The sequence below is a fragment of the Ictidomys tridecemlineatus genome, chromosome 2 (genome assembly GCF_052094955.1).
Source record: "Ictidomys tridecemlineatus isolate mIctTri1 chromosome 2, mIctTri1.hap1, whole genome shotgun sequence".
Lineage (NCBI taxonomy): Eukaryota > Metazoa > Chordata > Mammalia > Rodentia > Sciuridae > Ictidomys > Ictidomys tridecemlineatus.
The window spans coordinates 28,858,606-28,878,194 of record NC_135478.1 but is presented as its reverse complement, the minus strand read 5'-3'; the positions used below and the strand labels follow the sequence as shown (position 1 = coordinate 28,878,194).

General features: G+C 42.8%; 1 protein-coding gene across 1 annotated transcript in view; it reads left to right on the top strand.

Moving 5' to 3' along the window:
- Positions 1-18,106, top strand: part of Cmtm8 (CKLF like MARVEL transmembrane domain containing 8) — a 99,540-nt gene extending 81,434 nt beyond the window's left edge. The window contains exons 2-4 of the mRNA XM_005317314.5: positions 7,487-7,660; positions 15,953-16,069; positions 17,676-18,106. Coding sequence (XP_005317371.4) covers positions 7,487-7,660; positions 15,953-16,069; positions 17,676-17,759 — 375 coding nt within the window. The 3' untranslated portion in view covers positions 17,760-18,106. The remainder of the gene's footprint in view (positions 1-7,486; positions 7,661-15,952; positions 16,070-17,675) is intronic.
- Positions 18,107-19,589: the final 1,483 nt, after the last annotated feature.

Here is a 19,589-nt window from a genome sequence, read left to right as displayed (position 1 = left end):
ACATGCCATAGTCTTGATGATGACAACCTAGAATATTGTCTTCTGTCTGACCTGGTCACCCTCCAAGTCTGGGCACCTCTCCTGTGTGGATTTCACTTCTTCTTGGGGATGACCTTCACCTGTCTCCTGGGTGGTTCTCCTGTTGACTTCTTTGGCATTTTCTTTTTAAACCTTATGCCCTGTTTTGGTGTCGATTCCCAAGAAAGATTGCATGAGAGGAGGAAAATTTTTTAGACATTGCAAATCAGGGGAAAAAAAAGCATTCTCATCTTGCTCTTCATTGATAATCTTCCAGATATTTTCTGGTTAGAAATCGTTTTTCCTCAGGAATTTGAAAGCATTGGCCATTATCTTCTGACTGCTCACTTTTGGAAAGATTAAAAGCCATTCTTGCTTCTGATCCCGTGTAGGGTAATCTGTTTGTTCTTTGGTTGTTTAAAGAATTTTTTTCTTTCTGATTAATGCTCTGAAATTTCATGATGTTCCTGGGTTTTGGTCTTTTTTTATCCATTATGCTAGGTATTCAGGAGGTATAAGCCCTTTTATGTAGAAATTTGTTCCTTTAATTCTGAGTTTTCTTGACTTTTCTGGTTGGTTTCTTTCCCTCCATCTTCTCCAGTCTCTGCCCTGAAACAGTCATTAGATGTTTGGCCTCCTGATCCTGTCTTCTAACTTTCTGTATTTCACACTGGTGTTTGGGGTTTTGTTTTGTTTTGTTTTGTTTTGTTTTGTTTTGTTTTGTTTTTGTCTTTTTGATGTGTTTCTAGAAGGTTTTCTCCGTTTTACCACCTGACATTTCTATTGAGTTGTTCATTTCTGCTATTATCACTTTAATTTCAAAAACCATTTTTATTTTTGAAGGACCATTTGTCCTTCTTATAGCCTCCTATTTCTCCTATACAGTCTCTTCTCTCCGGGATGCAGAAGACTCTTTTCCTGGGATGTTTTCTTCTCCCTCTTGCAAGTCACTTTCTCCCAGTTTGTATATTGGCCTCAGATCCCACCCTTGCCAACAGGCTCTGCTGTCTCCATAGATCTGGGAAGGCTGGATTGTCTGCCCATGTTTTGAGACTGCAGAGCTGTTTAGCTGTTCTGAGCATGTGGCTGGGGCTTCTCAGCCTTGAACTTCATGGTGGATTGACCTAGCTGGGCTGTGTGCTGAAGAATCCTGGAAGTCAGTATCTTTAGCTTTTTTTCTTCTACATTAGTCAAGACCCGGCTGCTAACCATCAACCCAAGTAGAGGGAAAAGTCTAGGGATTGAAAGTGTGGGTGGGTAAGTCTTCACATTGAATTTAAACCTTTGCTTACAGTCTGATGCTGAAACTTTCAACTAAGCCCCTGGATTCAGAGGCTTGACTTTGTTTCACCTTCTGAAGAGTGGTTCTCGATCAGAAGTGATTTTCACCTCCCATGTTGGCAATTCTGGAAATATATTTTGATTGTCATCAAGAGGGAAGAAGTGAAGGTTTGCTGCTTCCATCTAGTTAGTAAGAGGACGGGAATACTGCTCCAAACATCTTCTAGTGCACAGGACAGTCCTCTCCTCCAACAAGGAATTATTGATCCACCTTGTCAATAGGGCTGAGAGTGAGGAATCCTGACCTAGAAAATAAATCTTCAAACTAATGAAGAGGTGAAGAGTCATGCTGTAGCTTGGAGCAGGGTTGAGGGTAAAGACTAAACTGCTTTCAAACAGCCTTCCATTCCCCCTCCACATTACAGTCACTGCTCCCCACCCAAACCCAGCCTAGGCATCCAGTCCCAGAGACATCAGATCTTCTCAGACTTTGCAGCAAGGTTGGTTTTGTTCTTGACTTCCCTGCTAGCCATCTTAGCATTTAGCCCTCTCGGAGTGGCTGAGTCCATTATCCCTTGTCAATCTGTGTTCTTAGCTCCCCCAAATGTGTTCTCTTTGCCTTCTCTCCTATTCATCCCTCCTCCTGATAATTTTAGGACGGTTTGGGGAAGGAAGCAAAATTAGATTCTTCTATTCAGTCTGATATCTTTATCCAGAAGCCTAAAATACATTAAATATATTTGTAAGCTACATTGGTTGACACAGGCACAGCAATGACCACGGGTGAGTGGAATGGAATAAAAATTCCAGAAGTCCAGAAGCTGAGCCCCGATATATAGAAAGTCACCATTAAGTGATATTTAGGTTGATTTGCTAGGAAAAAAAATGTTAAAAACTCTTCTCAACTTACATATAGAAATCAGTTCAAGTTGCATTAAAGGTGTAAATATACATACAAAATTACAAAAGAAGATATAAGAGAATATTTTTATAATCTCGTGTTGAGGAAGAGTTTCCTAAGTGGGTAGATACAGAAGAAGAGTTCAGGTAACCAATGAACAATGTAAAACTTTAAAACTCGTATTGACAAGACTTCATGACACTAAAAAAAGCGAAACTACATGGGGAAAATATGTACCACTTCTATTGTTGGTTACTATCCCTCTTATGTAAAGATCTCTACCAATCAAAAAGCAATTTTTTTTAACTTATCAATTAAGGAAAGCTCTGTAAGTTACCGATAAACACTTGAAAAAAATACTTATCACAGGTCAGGAAAATGTAATTTAAAGCAGAAACAAGAACAGTATGTATCAGTGGTTCATAACTTGCTGGCTCCCGACAGCAGTACCACCAGGAACCTGCTAGAAGTGCAGATTCTTAGATCCCACCCTAGATCTGAATCACAGACTCTAGAGCAAAGTCGGTGCAGTCTGGGTGAACAAGCCCTCCACGTTTGAGAACCGTGGCTGGTAGTCAGGAGGACGAAAGAACTACATTCTGTGTTGTGTCTGACTCTCGGCACTGAGTAAAGGAAGCCGGGTGTGTTGAGTACTGACTGTACAATTCCATCTGTACGAAGATGGAAATTGAGCAAAACTAATCCGGGAGGCTAGAAATCAGGATCATTGTTGCCCTTGGAGGGGAGACGCAGTAACTAGAAGCGTGTGCTGGCTGTGGTGTGTTTCTTGATGGGGATGCTAGGTACACAGGTTGGGTCAGTTAGTGGAAATCCACCACACTGTTCCCTTAGGATTTGTCACACTTTTCTTGACTGTATTTCAGTAAAGTAGTGAAAGGCAAAATATGAGCTCTGAAGTAAGTCTTTAATCATTCAAAGCATAGGAATTAGCCAGTTGTGGCTACACACCTGTATCTCTATGAGAGACACTGAGGCAGGAGGATCACTGGAGCTTACAACTTCAAGACCAGCCTGGACAACATAGTGAGACTCTGTCTCAAAAACAACAAAAATTGGGGAATATAGTCCAGTGAGAGTAGAAGGGGAAAAGCATGTATAAATGAAGATATAGAATATAGATATAGAGGGCTGGGGTTGTGGCTCAGTGGTAGAGCGCTAGCCTTGCAAGCATGAGACCCTGGGTTCGATCCTCAGCACCACATAAAAATAAATTAATTAATTAAATAAAAATGTTGTCTCCAATTTAAAAAAATTTTAAAAAATAATATAGATATAGAATATAGATTATAGATATATAGATATAGAATATCTACATGTATACATCCTTTTTGAAAGAAAGGTAAATGAGTATAAGGTTTTTGGAGAGTGATTTGACAGCATCTCTACAGCTTAAAACAGACTCGAAATTCTGCTTCTAGAACTGTGTCCTGGAATTCAGGTATGCAGAGATTATATTGTAAGAATATGCTCTGGGCATTTTTGTACAAACATAAAAAGAGATAACCTAAATTTACCTCCAAAGGGAACTGGTTACATGAATTATGGAGAACTAGCAACTATTAAAATTGACCTAGCTCTGTACATAGTACATAGGATGTCCTCCATGGGATTGCTGACTGAAAGAAGCAAGTTATAGGCACCATGTAAGAATGATCCATATTTATAAAGAGAGAAAGAAAAGAACACTCAGGTAGTGGGTTAGGAATGCAAGAGAAAAGGTTGGTAAAATTGTTGGTATTGATTTTTTTTTCTTAAATTTCCAAATTGTGGATATATTTCCATGTTAATTTTTTAACCTATATTTATCACTCTTGAATTGTTTTTGTTTTGTTTTGTTTTGTTTTAGGCCTGGCCTTACAAAATGCAAACCAGGGGAGAATAAATGGTATTTGTGCAGTCTAAGCAAATAAAGATGTAGGACTTTTCTTAAATGTATGCACATACACATGCACATAGGAGATGAGTGACATTTTTGTAGAGTGATCTCCATCAGTATTGCTTATAGAGGGAGATAAAAGGTTTGCCTGAAGATAGATTTCACTTACCTAGGAAATTCACTGGAGTAGAACAATTCTTCTCTTGACAGGTACACTCTTTTTACTATGTTTGCTGGTGAGGTCAGGGGTCAAGTATTCCTGCTCTTTGAGAAACAGCTCAGTTAAACATATTGTCCTGCATCTGCAAGTGACCGTTGCTAGCAAATTGGACAACTGCAGCTCTGGACAACAGGCTCCATTTGCTTATTAATGAAAAACGTTTTTGCATTCATAGCCCAAGAGCTGTCAGGTGAACCTTAAACCTTTGCAATCCTGGAAGAGCACCATAAACACATTTGCAATCATTCATTCACTGTTGTTTCTTGTGTGAATCATCAACAAAAGGCCCATCTGACCTTTTCAGTTTGAATCAAGAGGCCCTAAAATGTTGTTTCAGTGCTGTTGTGCGGGATTATACCCATTACCAATCTTACTGATCCAAGGGAATGTCAAACATAGGGGTATAGATTACCTGTCAGTTGGGATGAATCCGGGCTCAAAATCCCCATTAGTGTGAGGCTTAGTGCTTTCTGGAGTCACATCCATTTTGTACATCCTCACTTTTTTATTGCCACCAATGTAAGCACAAACACACATCTCCATTAAGCACCTTTTCTTTGGCATCCATATACAACATCAAGGAGACAAAAGAATGTCCATGTTCAACTCTAAAGAGGAGAAACAGCAACACTCAGACTCTATCACCTGCTTCCCAGCACAGGCATGCAGACTTTCACAGAGAGTTGTCCTTCTCTCAGGAAATCAACTGTAGGGTGTCCCTGGGAATCCTACCTGAGTCTTCATGTCTCTCACTGAGGTCTTGCTTCTTAAAGAAGGGCCCAAATCTCCTCCCTGTAGCATCTACTTTTTAAAATCACTGTTGTTATAGTTTAGATGTGTCCCCAAAAAACTCACATGTGAGACAATACAAGAAGGTTTGGAGGAGAAATGATTGGGTTATAGCCTTAATCTGATCAGTGAATTGATCTCTGATGGGATTAACTGAGTAGCGGCTGGAGGCAGGTGGGGTGTGGCTGGAGGAAGTGGTTCATTGGGGATGTGGCTATGGGGTATATATTTTGTATCTGGCAATTGGAGTCTCGCTCTCTGCTTTCTGATGGCCATGTGAGCTGCTTCCTTCTGCCATTCTCTTCCGCCATGATGTTCAGCCTTGCCTGGAATCCCTGGGGAATAGAGCCTGCTGTCTGTGGATGGAGACCTCTGAAATCGTGAGCCCTTAAATTAAACTGTTCCTCCTCTACAATTATTTTGGTCAGGTCCTTCAGTCACAGCAGTGAAAAAGCTGACTAAAATACCTGTCTTGAGGGTCTGGCAGCCACGTCAAACTTGACAGATTAAGAACTGAGCTCATCAACAGCATCCCCTCCTACTCCCCCCCCCCACCCCCACAACCTTTCCTCCTTTGTCATTCCAGCTGAACAAATGACACCCTAAACCACTTCTTAAACCTTTCCAGAGACCTGGGACCAGTCATTCCACTGTATCCTCTCACACCACCATATGTCATCTATGAAGTCCTGCCTGCTCCTGAAATTTGTCATGAATTAACCAACTGTTCAATATTCACTCCCACCTCACTGGTCTTGAAGACATCCCCATCTCCCACTTGGGTACCTGCACCATCTCTGAACTCATCCCTCAGACCACCGCTTAACCCTCCACATGTCCATTCTCCACATGCAGCCAGTTGTGATCTGATTAAAAAAAAAATTAACCAGATGTCATCACTCTCTGCTTAAAACCTTCACCCTTAGGATAAAGTACAAAATCCTTAGATTTCCTGGGCCTGTGTCATGTGACCCTTTTTAACCTACGACATACATGTTCCTTCTGGTTTTGGAAGGTAGCCCAGCCCTCCCCACCCCCCACCTTTGCTCATGCCACACTCTGCAAGAACATTACTTTCCCGCCTGTCTTAGGAGCTTTCTTCTCTGACACTTCTTGTAGCTGCCCATAATGTGATGTCCCCCTATATGGAAGCTGGCCATATTCCTGCATAGTGATTTTCAGTTCTAATTAGTCTGATGTTCCCACCCCTAGACGTTAAGCTGTTTATCAGCAAGATCTGTTCAGTTCATATCCCACTTTCCGATGACAAGAAGCCTGACCATTGTAGATGCGCGCATGGTATACGAATGATCAACATTTATCTTCCCAGCTTTGTATGCTTAGCATTACTTTAGTATTTGTTCTGCAGACTGCAAAGAAAGCTAAAACGGAAATGAAATATTTTGTCCTGAGTCACCCAGCAAGCCAGCATTTATGGCCAGAGTTCACCCTGAATTTTTGATGGTGTCCCCTAGGGATGTGGTACAGACTCTAACTTTCCCTTGACTTAGGAATAAAGTCCTTCTGTCCAGCACTCTGGAAAGTGTTGGAATGCAAGTGCCTACCTTTCTCTGGCCTTCCTTTGCTCAGGACTCTAGACACCTCCGGTTTAGGTCAGTTTCTTGTGCCTGGATACAGGCCTCCAGGACTCAGCAAGTGACGTTGATGTGGCTTTGGCTCTGGCCTTGCTCTGCAGTGGTGAAGAGTAGAATAGCTGTTGCTGGGACAGTGTGCCACTTGTCATAAGATGCCAAGTATCGTGTCTGCACGGGGACCTTGGCTTGCTCTTCCTCTGACAGCTGTCTCAGGCCACCACTCTCCACCATCTGTAAGCAGGGCAGCGATGGCAGGCAGGGAATGCCCAGAGGCTCAGAGTTTGAGAGCAGATCAGCCCCAGGACCGCCTCTGAGTGGACCTGCAGTCTTGTTTCCTTGACAAGTACCATTCTGAGAGCAAATTCCAGCCACAGTTGCTGTTTTGCCCTGAGTGGTGTTTTAAGACTCTTAATTAGTGCTAATATTTTAAAAACAAGATTATCATGGGCAAACTTGAGTTTCTGTGTTTTTCTAAGGAAAAGAGGGGGCAGATTTGTTGAAACCAGTCCACTAAAATCAGCCAGAGCTGCATAGAGAGTGCCTCCTTTTCACAAGACATGGATTTTCTTATTTGCCATGGCTGCAAACCTGCCTGCCATGGTCATTGATCTTACCCTCCTAGTATTTGTGGGCATAAGAGTTTGCAATCCCTATTTTCAAATCATGGGTTTGTATGTGTGAATATTCAAGAGAATTGTAATTGACACTCTGTATAATTATCTTTTTCTCTGTCCCCTGTTCCTCCCCCGTCCCCTTTCTTTTCCACTGCCTCTACCATCTTACAGGTCTTGGGTCTACTGGTATGGACACTTATCGCCGGGACCGAGTACTTCCGGGTTCCTGCATTTGGCTGGGTCATGTTCGTAGCTGTATTTTACTGGGTCCTCACCGTCTTCTTCCTCATCATCTACATAACGATGACCTACACCAGGATTCCTCAGGTGCCCTGGACAACAGTGGTAAGGCAGCCATGGGTGGTGCTCCTGTCCAGTGCCCACTAGGTGGGATGGCCCAGAGTCCTCCACTTAGTTCAAGATGGTTCTCTGCCCTTGCAGAGTGGACCAAGCCATAGACAACCCAATATAGCATTTAGGATCAGCAGCATCTGATGGCTTCTCAAGTGTTTTACTGAGATGTATGAAATGGGGCACGTTGGAAGATCCAGGAATTCATTTCACTAGCAAACCAATTCTCAGAAGACTGAATCTCTTATGTAGATGCTTGCTTCTTAGTTCTCTGTAGACAGTGTCACCTAGAAGCAGGAGTGTCAGGGCACCAGCCTCTGCAGGTCTTCCTTCCTTCAACCTTCTCCTGAATATTTTGCACATCACATCTCTTTGTGTGTGAAGAGTTTGGATGAAAAATGAAAATTACTGTAGAAAACAAGTAGCCACCCTCGCACTCCAATCAAGGGTGGCTGGAGTTTTGTCCCGCTCCAGGAACTCTGCTACCTGAAGGTTAAAGAAAGCTAAACACACAGGGTAAGGGGAAATAGATAAGAAAATGTGCAGGTAACAGTCCCTCGGCCACATGCCATATGGGATTGTGCACAGTGTGACAGAGTTGCCACCTTAGTTTGGAACTCTTTAGAAAGGAAGTGACATTTAGCTTTATCCTGAAGATTCAATACATGTCCTCACTGGACTCACAGAGATAGAAGGTGGAGGTCCCTTTGCCTTGGAGCACGGGCAGTCTTGTTGGGGAATTTGAAGTGGCCATATGATTTTTTTTTTTAAATCCAGTGGTGCCGCATGTATGTATGTCGGTATGCATAAAACAAAGCTCTGAGGTACCTTCTGATGTGCCTAGTCTCACATTCAGGTATACTATTCTTTTGTTTGCTTTCAACCAATATGTCAGAAAAAAAAATATTCATTTCTGAATAACTGACTTCTGAGCTAAATTTGAAACATTTCCCACTTGGAGGCTCTGGACCCAGGTTGAGTTGGCAGGCTTTCAAACCACGCTGTCGCTGCTCAGATGCACCTGGCTTTGTTCTCTCGAGTTGCCTTCAGAACTAAGTTAAGCCCCACAAGAAACTAGTCTCCTTTTATTTTACAAAATAGATTGACTGACTCTTGGCTGTTTTCCCACATCCAAAAGTGAAGATTCTCCATTAGAGTTTTTAAGAGTATGTTGCAGGTTCTGAAAGGAATTCCAAGCAAGGCGCTCATGACTTTCTAGGGCACTGGAATCAATGTCCCAGTTTCCCCCCCGGTGGGTACAGGAAGGACAGATTTGTTTGTATGTTGTATTCAAAGACAGCACCCTGAAGTAATAGAAGCTATAGGAACTCAGGGTGAGAGAATGCTCAAAGTATGTGGGGTCATTTAAGGAATGCTGTTTATGTTTTATTTGGAGATAGGGTCTCACTGAGTTGCCCAGAGCCTCACTAAGTTACTGAGGCTGGCCTTGAACTCGCATCCTCCTCCCTCTGCCTCCCAAGCTGCTGGAATTATAGGCATGTACCCAGCTGAAAGATGAGTGTTTTGTTTTGTTTTGTTTTGTTTTGTTTTGTAGTTGTAAATGGACAGCATGCCTTTATTTTATTTTATTTTAATGTGGTGCTAAGGATCAAACCCAGTGTCTCACACATGCTAGGCAAGTACTCTGCCACTGAGCTCCTGCCTCAGCCCTAAAAGATGAGTCCTTAATGTCAGTCTCAGAGAAAGTGACATGAATCTGGAAGAAGAGGAGCTCAGACAGTGTAGCAGGGAACCAAAATGTTGGGCTACTTACTTCCCCTTTTGTACAAGTCTCAATTTCTAGTTCTGTTGTCTAGATCAGAGGACGGCAAGCTTTCTCTTTAAAGGACCATACAATTGGGGCTGGGGTTGTGGCTCAGCGGCAGAGCGCTCGTCTAGCATGTGCGAGGCACTGGGTTCAATCCTCAGCACCACATAAAAATAAATAAAATAAAATAAAGGTATTGTGTTCAAGTACACCTAAAAAATAAATATTAAAAAATAATAATAATAATAATAATAAAGGACCATACAATTAGTATTGTCATCTTGAGCTGTCCTGTCTCCGTCACAACTAGTCACCTCTTCCTGCTGGGCAAAAGCAGCCATCTGCAACTTGTGATTGAGTGAGCATGCCCGTATTCTAGTAAAACGTTATTTCCAAAAATTCTTGTTGGACCCATAAACATAAAAACTAAACATTTTTATGGAATAAACCAAGAAGGGAACTCAAAACTCTCATATTGATTTATTCCATTAAAATTTTTAAATTTTGCCTTAAATGGCAGGTTTTCAAAAATTAACTTTGACCCTGCAGACAATACCTGATTCTAAGAGATTGATTTGCATAGTTCATAATGTCCCCATTTTGTAGATAAGGAAACTGAGGTTTGGAATCTCATGACTGCATAGATTCATATACACTGGGGGTCCGTGTGTCTTAATTTTTACCCAGATTTTTTTTTCCTGACCTCCTGCTCCAGGTACTCCTCTACCTTAGCGGCAGGTAAGAACCCCAATAAGAAGTCAAGGGACTGGGACCTTTAATCCCTTTGAAATCATTTCATTATTTATCTCATTAAGCAAAGCAGTCAGGAATTGGGCACTTTTATGTGTGAGGACCAGACAGGTCAAACAAGTGAGAAAACACAGCTTGGTGCTGAATTCTTGCCACCCCAGGCACAGTTTCTTAGCATCTTAACTTGAGAACATTCGTCATTTCACAAAGAAATAATCTGAAACTCTGTCCCCAGGATTGCTGACTTGTTTGTTTGTTTTCCTAAGAGAATCCAGAAGTGTGAACTCTACCAATTATAACATATTTACAGCCAATTTTTTTAAAACTTCATTTTCTGCTGATGGAAGCTACAGCTCAAACATGTCTGGCTTTTGGTTGGGGTTTTTGTTTGCTGTGCCAACTAAGAAATGCCTTTGCGACCTCCCAGAGCATCTGTGATTGGGTAAATGGTGCTAACTGAAGATCCAGAGGGGGGACTAGAAAAAGTTTCCATCTGCTAACAACTAAAGACTCAGACTAAACTTCTGTGTTACCTTCTGCCCAGCAGAATCTCTTACAGAGCAGTCTGGGCGCCAGGAGCGCTGGCTTTTCCTGTTGGGTCCTGGTACTGATGGGGAACACAGCAAGGGTTAGGCTAGGACTGTGGACTGAAGCAGCCAATTGGCTCCTGGTGCTGGATGAGCCTTCCTAGGATCATGATGCTAAAACACGTGCCCTGAACCAGCTACATCCCTGGATGCTTGTCAGAAATGCCAAATCCTGGGTCCTACTCTACTGACTGGCTCAGAAACTCTAAAGGGCATGGAAATCTCTATTATGAAAATTAGTCCAAATAATTTTTAGGAAACTAAAAGTATGAGAGAAACACTGGTCTGGAGATAATTATAGGCCCCAAATCCCTGAATTGAAACTTTTAGGCCAGATGTAAGTTAAGATATTTTTTCAAATTCTAGAATGGTAATAAAGTAATTTGGTGCCTTTACTACAATATGTGACATATGCGCCCAAGTCTGGGATGGCACTCTAATGAGGCATATTAATGTTTCTGCAAGAACGTCTGACTTTTCTTGCTACGAGGGATAGTAAAGACCATATTGCTCCATATCAGTTCTTGCTACCAGAGGACTTTTGGATTTGCTCTTGATTTTCAGTGTATTTAGGGAATCTACAATTGCAGAGCAGGGATTGGTAGTCCCCAGGAACTTGGCTGGAAGAGCACTCCTGGAACCCTGGAAAAAATAGTTTCATAATCCAGCTCCCCAGATGGTAAGGCATGAGCTTTGTACTGGAATCTATCTTAATAATAATCCATTCCCTTAATGGGTCTACAGAGGTATACAATCACCTTGTATCCTCTTTTGATATAGACCAGCAAGAGCAGCGGCTGGTCTCCAGTAGTACCTCTATGGTCCTGAACTACAGTTGTTCTAACATCATTTTCTCAGAGAGGCTTGGATGCGTTTTATGATAAATCTGATTGGAGCTGAAAGTTCAAAGCAATAAAATTGTCCCTCCTCTTAGCACCAAGCACTAGGGCCTCCATAAGGGTACTTCCCAAGGACTCATCCTCTGTTGCTCATTCCTTTGGCCTCCCTGCAATCCCTGTGAGCTCCAAAGGGCAGGGGATGCTTGCATTATTTCACCAGGAAAAGCACCTGCCATTTCTTAAGAGCCTACTGTGTGCAGATGATGTTCTGAATCCTTTATTTTTTACATCATTTAATCCTCATAATAACTCCGCAAAGGTGGAATGGATTGTTTCCATTTTTCAAATGAGGAAATTGAGGCCTTCAGAGGATGTTTGGTAGCCAGGAGTGGGAGACAGGTCTCCTAATGCTGACAACAGTTTTCAACCCTGGAGTCTGCTTGGTTCCCATTGCACACGGATATTCAAATTTCTCTTGACCTTGGAAGTGACCATTTCCACTGTGCCATCTTGAGTAGGAAGTGGCCACCTAGATGTGCCTGGTTGATCTTTTCAGTATAGCAGCTCCAAAGAGTCCTATTTGTTATTGCAAAGCTTCCAAAAGACCCTTCAACTAAGCACATGATTCATGATCGAGGGCTGAGAGACATGAAATGGACACCTTCCTGTTGGCTCTGTTTCAAGCCAGTCTACCTAAGCCTACAGAGCTAGGGCCCTGCTATCACCTGGTAGGACCACATTGTGACTTGGACTCATTGAGTCTTCCTGTCTCCCATTAACCAGTAGTGATTTAGTATGAAGGGCACAGTCAGGTTCTAAGTGACTTGGCTTAGGCCTCTATTTGGCCTCTAGTTGACACAGTCATTAAACACAAATAAGAAGAGTAGATTATACAAGTAGATCACTTTACAGTTCACATGGGTCTATAACAGCACTGTCTCCTTTGAGATGTGTGAGACTTGTATGTTTCCCCATTTTGTAAATTAAGAGTAGAATCAGTTCAGTTGTCAGTTTGATCCCTACACTAGAGAGATCCAAGATAAAGCTGGCTCATGTAAGTCACATGGTCTATGAGATCAACTCACATTTCACATTCTTCCTATCTTTGGCTCTTCCATCTTTAACCCTTGGCTTCTGCCTGGAGTCCAAGGTGACACCTTCAACACCTGCCATCACATCTATTTTCTAGTCAGGAGAGAAGATTAAAAGGAGGCAAGGGGAGGGCACATTTCTGCCCCTAAAGCCATGATGTGGAAGTCGCATTCATTACATCTGCTTGCATCCTAGTGGTCTAAACGGGGTCATGTGACTGCAACTCCTTCCAAGAAAAATGAAAAGTAGGATCTTGACTCTGAGTGGTCACTAGCCATGCTGTTTTCATAGGGGAAGAGAGAACAGATAGCAGAAGGCACAGAGGAAAGAGCTTAAAGAGGTGACTTGTAGCCAGTAAGGGGCAGGATGAAGGACAAAAGTTGACATCCAAGTCTGTTCCTCCATCCTAAATCCTGTGGCCTTTCTTGTTCACCACATTCTGTCTTCATCATTTCTCCCTTTGTTGTGGATTCAAAATACAGTTCTTCTTCATATTGCTGAGAATATGTCCTACTTGGAAATTCCCTACAGACCTGATTCAGTAGGTCTGGTCAGGGTCTGAGAATGAGCTTTCCTAAGAGATACATAGATTGTGCTGCTGCCCCTGGTCTGTGGGCCACACCCTGAGGTCATGGAGCTCCTCCAGCAGCTGCTTGTGGACAGGATAGGGAGCAGTCTGGTGTCACTCTGTACCCTCTCAGCCTTTGCCTGGACCACATCTCTTCCATTAGACCTGTACATCTCTTCCACTAATACTTGGTGATGGAGGCCAGAGATTTAGAAAGGCAAGTGGTGGATGAGTAGGACATCCTACTGCCCTCAAGAGATGAACTCTGATGGAAAAGACAGAGGAGATGCACAAGGCTAATTATAATATTAAGCAAAATGACATTTTGTGAATACTAAGAAGAGTGGCAAAGTTCCAGGGGAGCAAGAGGAAGGACCCATTCTTCCCAACGGCTCGCTTGGACCTGAGCCTTGGGGAATGCCAGATGGTGATCCAGGTGGCTCTGTCTTCCTGGGAACTCTTGAGGACCCAGTGCCAGAGGCTGACCTGAAAGTCTTGTACTCTTTGCTCTCTGAATAGATTCAGCACCGGGGACTGCTCATTTTCCCTCTGTATCCATTTTCTTCTCTAGTCATAGAATTTTCAGCTAGGCCCATGGACACCCAGGTAGTTTCGATGTCCCAGCCACACTGGCACTAGTTGGGCCTTAGGATTAAGCTTGGCTATTGGATAAAAGAGGCAGGGCCACACCTCTGGGCCATAACCTTAAGACGGGGCACATTCTCCCATGTCCCTATTAGCTGGGATGCAGCTGGGCCAGTGTTAACCTTCTTATGTACAAAACAGTAAGACCTTAGAGATGGCTGACTGACACAAAGGAAAGAGGCTGTATTCCTGTCACCCTGAGGCCTCCCCGCCAGCTCTGGCTGCTCAAGCCTGTGATTGATTCCTCAAGAGAGGAATAAACTTTTTCTTAAGTTATTCATTTGGGGTCGTGTTCCCAACAGCCAAATCCACATGCTCACTACACATGGTCAGGGCTTCTTCCCACTGCCTTCAGACCTAAAATTTCTCTTAGTATTTAGGGAAGTTGTAAGTAGGCTTCCTCTCAGTACCTCTGTGACCAAAGAAGCTGAAGGGGTGTTGGAAGTAGTGGAGCTCACTAGACAGTACTGTGCACAGCAGTGTAAAAATAAACCAGTTTAAATAAAGCTCGGTTCTGACCCTTTGAATCAAGAAGTGTTTATTTGGTATGTGTCATATGTATAACACTGCCCTCAATTATGTGGAACTTCTAAAAACTGGGCCACTGCAGAGGGCTGTGAGTCACCTGTTGTTGGAGCTGGTCCAGGGCAGGGAGGTTGTGCAGGGCTGACCTGTGTGGCTCAGAGTCACGTGTAATGAAATTCAGTAATTGGTTCCAGCCTTGAAGAAACCTCCATGAACCTAAACCTACCTTCTCTCTACCGTGAAGGGAGTAAGCATCCTCAGCAGTTGGGTCTTTTAAACTGTAGACACCAATAACAACAGGGTGGAGGATCAACAAAGCTTTGCCAGCTATTGGATGGCTTTTGTCTGTGTGTGCCTTTATTTGAGAAAAAAAAAAAAAAAAAAGAGTGCCTTTATGTGGAACAGGGATCAAGTAAAGTACAGTGTTGTCCTTGTCACTCTGCCATTACCATGGCCCAGGGATGTGTCCAGAACTGGGATTTGCAACAGGGAAGCTTTAATTTCTTTGAGCTTGAACAGCCCCTGATTCAGGGACTTGCTTCTTTTACAGCAGTAAGACCTCCTATTTCTGTGAGGCTCAGTGATATTCTGCAGCCCTCTGAGTTTCTGTAATCACCTGTTCTCTTGAACCTTTGAAACACCTCAGGTACTGGTTCTTTGCTCTTCAAAGGCTGACTCCTTGAGATGCCTCCCTCTTCCTACCTGTATGGCTGTTAGGTTCTTCCCGACCCCACCACACCCACACTGGTGTTCCGACATGACCAAGCTTTGCACATTTCAGACTATGAATTCCTGGAGTTTAAATATAACTCAAAACCAATTACCTCCTTGGATTTACATATCTCTGTTCTCTAAGAATAGAAAAAAAAATAATAAGGTGAAACCAAGGGCAAGATTAGTTCCTAAAGGGCTGAGATGATATCTACAATCTTCTTTTTTTACTTTGAAAAACTGGCCGTGTGGCCAGAGGAGCTCACTGAAATGTTCATGCCTGCTTAGAGCCACAGTGAGAACATCAGCCCGGCCAGTTTGGAAAAAGGTCTCTCCCAACTCTAGCAGGGTAGTTCTCACCATGTGGCCCCTGCCTCTGCCTGCCCTGCTCCACCAATGTGTCACCATGCTGAAGTTTGCATTAGATAAGAACCAAGAACCAGTTGAGGAAGAGTAAGGGCTAATTTAGCAGCAACATGGAGGTGCCTTGCTGGGGGGAGTGACTTCTGGTGCATGAGCTGGTATGAAACCCTCTCCTCTTTTTTTTTTTTTTTAAATTTATTTTTATGTGATGCTGAGGATTGAACCCAGTGCCTCGCATTTGCTAGGTGAGCACTCTACTGCTGAGCCACAACCCCAGCCCCAAACCCTCTCCTCTTGCAGCTGTTTCTCACAGCTTCCTCCCCCACCTGTCCTCCCCTTGGGCCCCTTACCAATTCTGCACTTCTGAGATTTTGCAATTCTAGCCGGTTCTGAGGTCCCTCTCACCCTGAACACTCTGCCCCTCTGCCTCTCCCCCAGGGCCTGTGCTTTAATGGCAGTGCCTTCGTCTTATACCTCTCTGCCGCCATTGTGGATGCGTCTTCTGTCTCCCCAGAGAGGGGCAATCACAACTTCAACAGCTGGGTGGCCTCATCGGTGAGTGAGCCCTCCCATCTCCTCACAGCCCTCCTCCTCATCCTTCCCCCAAGGATTACTTAGGGAAGAGGACAAAGTTATCTACAGGAAAAAGTGCCACTTGTAATAGTAACAAGTGGGCAATTGATTTGCTGGTTCAAAAACTGGTGAGATGACCTGCAGGCTGCAGGGCCATCGGGTTGAAGCCCTCTGCTTAAGTGAAAGTGGAATGGAGGAAGGTAAGTACCTGAGAGAGAAGAACTGTCTGGAACGATTCCACTGCCTACAGCTTATTAAGTGGAGGAGGTTGCAGAGAAGGAGCATAATAGTGGAAATGTTTGTGCATTCAGAATGCCCAGAAAAACAGATGGAGCTTCCATCCAGGGATTGGGACTGGGAAATGAGGGGAATAAGATGAGAAACCTCTATTTTTTGGTTTATGTATTTGCATACGTTTAAAAATCATAATTGTATATTATTTTTCTAATTTAAAAAAAAATGTCGGGCGTGGTGGATCACGCCTCTAATCCCAGCAGACTGGGAGGCTGAGGCAGGAGGATTGCAAGTTGAAAGCCAGCCTCAGCAAAAGTGAGACACTAAGCAACTCAGTGAGACCTTGTCTCTAAATAAAATACAACACAGGACTGGGGATGTGGCTCAGTGGTTAAGTGCCTCTGGGTTCAATCCCCAGTACAAAAGAAAAAGAAAAGGAAAAAAAAAAACTAGTTTGAAAAATGGCTCTGAAATTAGCCTTAAAATATCCCATGCCCAAAAGAAGCCCATCTGGAGTAGAGATTGGTGATTAGACAGGAATGACAGAATGATAACACTAAAAATGATGGTATGGCCAGGTACAAAAGCTGAGGCAGGAGGATTGAGAATTCAAAGCCAACCTTAGCAACTTAGTGAGGCCCTAAGCAACTTATCAAGACTCTATTTCTAAATAAAATATAAAAAAGGGCTGGAGATATGGCTCAGTGGTTAAGTGCCTGTGGGTTCAATCCCTTGTACCAAAAAAAAAAAAAAAAAAAAGGAAAGCTAATGGCATGTAGGGGTTCATTATATTCTTGACTTTTGTTTAGATTTGAAAATCACCTTTAAAAGGTAGAGAACATAAATGCACATGATATTAAAACATCCCCAGCTTTGGTAAGACTGGACTCCATTTAACATACAGCAAGGATGGGCTAGCAGTGAGTGTATTTGCCCCCTTAAGAAGGGCCTGAATTTTCCTCCTCCCCCATCTAGGTTCGTTGCTTATTCTGGCCCCCTCGATTTGTTTTTGCGAGCTGACCCTGTGGTAATCCAAGGTCGAAATTTGCCTGTGCTGAATTAGAAGTGATCGACTTTTCATAGATGCACCACCATACTCACTCCTAAGGAAAACTCCCCGAGGTGGTTTGAGCAGAACTATAGACTTTCCAGACATGTTCCAAAAGCTAAAATCAGCCTGGCCAGAAATTGCTTGAGAAGAAAGTAATTGAACCAATAAAGTAATTTTAGATGAGAAGCCTGGAGTCAGGGGAATGTCGTGAGTACATGATTCACTCAGTGGAGGTGAAATGATAACTTTTGCTAATTAGAATGTGCCCTAAACCCCTTTTCTATTATGCTTTGTTTTCTCCAGTTCTTCGCCTTCCTGGTCACCATCTGCTACGCTGGAAACACATATTTCAGTTTTACAGCATGGAGATCCAGGACCATGCAGTGATTTACCATTTTGATAATTAAAAGGGGGGAAAAACTCAAAACGGGAAGAATCTCACTGTAAAAACAACTGTAGGTATAATGTATATTTCCAGAGAATTGTATTTAACTAATGTTTTTATATACTTAGTTAAATTCGCTGGTAGTGGTTTGTTACAATTAAACTGGATACTCATTTGCAAAGTGCTATAGCTTTTAATGAACTCTTAAGTATCTTGTTGATGTCTCCCAGACCTTATTTTCTTAGACAATGTATAAATAGATAAATTGCTAATATTAAGAATGTGTCAAGTTTGTAAACTAACTTTTAAAATGCCAGATTCTTTTGTGATTAAATGTTGCAAAACTCCAGCTAATGTGTCCGCTGAAAAATGAAAGACTCTGGAAAGTGTTCTTCCTCGCACAACCCAACTGGCAGGAGACACTTGTCCACAGTCACTGGCCAGGGTGGTAGGAGAGACTCATCTTCTCAAATCTGAGTATCACAGAGCCCATGATTCTCACACCCTAACAGGTTGGGCCCCCAAATCATCTATTGAGACCTGGCCTTGAGTTTGATAATGAATTCATGCTAGGTGATGCTGCTTAATGTAGAGATTGATAGATTTTTTTCCCCTCCCTCTCTCTTTCCCTCTCCCTCTTCTTCTTGCTCTCTCTCTCTCCCTTCTTCTCTCATTCTTTCCTAATGCATATTAAAAATAAATATATAACCATTAAAAGGATAAGTAGGATGAATGTTTTGCATATACCTTAAAACTATCTTGCTGACCAGAGTGACATGTATAGATACTCGTGGACCCCCAAAAGTCTCAATATCTCAAATCTTTGGCACAGATATACTGTAACATTATTAGTAGGTGTTAACAGATGGTGGGTGGAACTCTGATCAGGGTTGTACTTAGAAGTGTTTTGGCAGGATGGTTCTTGCTGGTACAGCAGGTATCTTGGGTGATTTTTCAATATGAGCTTTTGAAAATCCATAAAAACCACAGAAACACTAGTAGATGAGTCGATGACATGAACAGAGCTGACACCATGCACTCTTGTCAACATGACTGCCCATGGTCTCTTCTCGGTATCTTACTTGCTTAGCAGTGCTGTTTCTTTCTGTTGGGTCTTGTTTGTGTGGGTCTTCCTGTTCAGCTGCTTCTAATTCCTTCTCCGAGCTCTGTCTACACCTAATCAAGAGAGTTAAGACTTCTTCTTCAGTATCTAATAATAGCCACCCCAGTCCTTTAAAAATCCAAGTGAAGAAGGTTCTTAGGTTGTAGATCAGGCCCAAAGAGATAATGGGGAGGAAATTCCAAAAATGAGATGTAGAGGTAGGGTAGGGATAGGGCAGGGGGTGGGGCTGGGGGCCAGGGGGCACATAGGACCACTGTGCCAGCAGGGAGCAACCTGTTGGAAGGTCAAGCTTTCTCAACACAGACCTGCAAAGAGATTGGTGCCCTGAACCTCTCAAAGCTGATTTTATGTCATCACCAGGAGAACCTGCCACTGAATAGATTTTGAAGAAAGAAAGAAAAAGAAAAAAGCTGAAATAACTTCTCTGTCCATCTGTTCTTCTCAGGCTCACATGCACCTTCACATACCTGGTGGGGACTCTTTTAGGCACATGGTATTGCAATCAAAGCTCCAGACAAGGCAAGAAAACAGTCATCTACACAGAGGTTTGTTCCTGGAAATGGCTTTAAAAAAAAAAAGAAAGAAAGAAAAGAAAGAAAGAAAAAGACTGCTTTTAAATGCTGTGGGAGGAGAGTACCTTATTCCTATAACCATGGCCGTGTTTACAGGAAGTAACTTCCAGGATGCCATAAACCACACTTTGAAATGG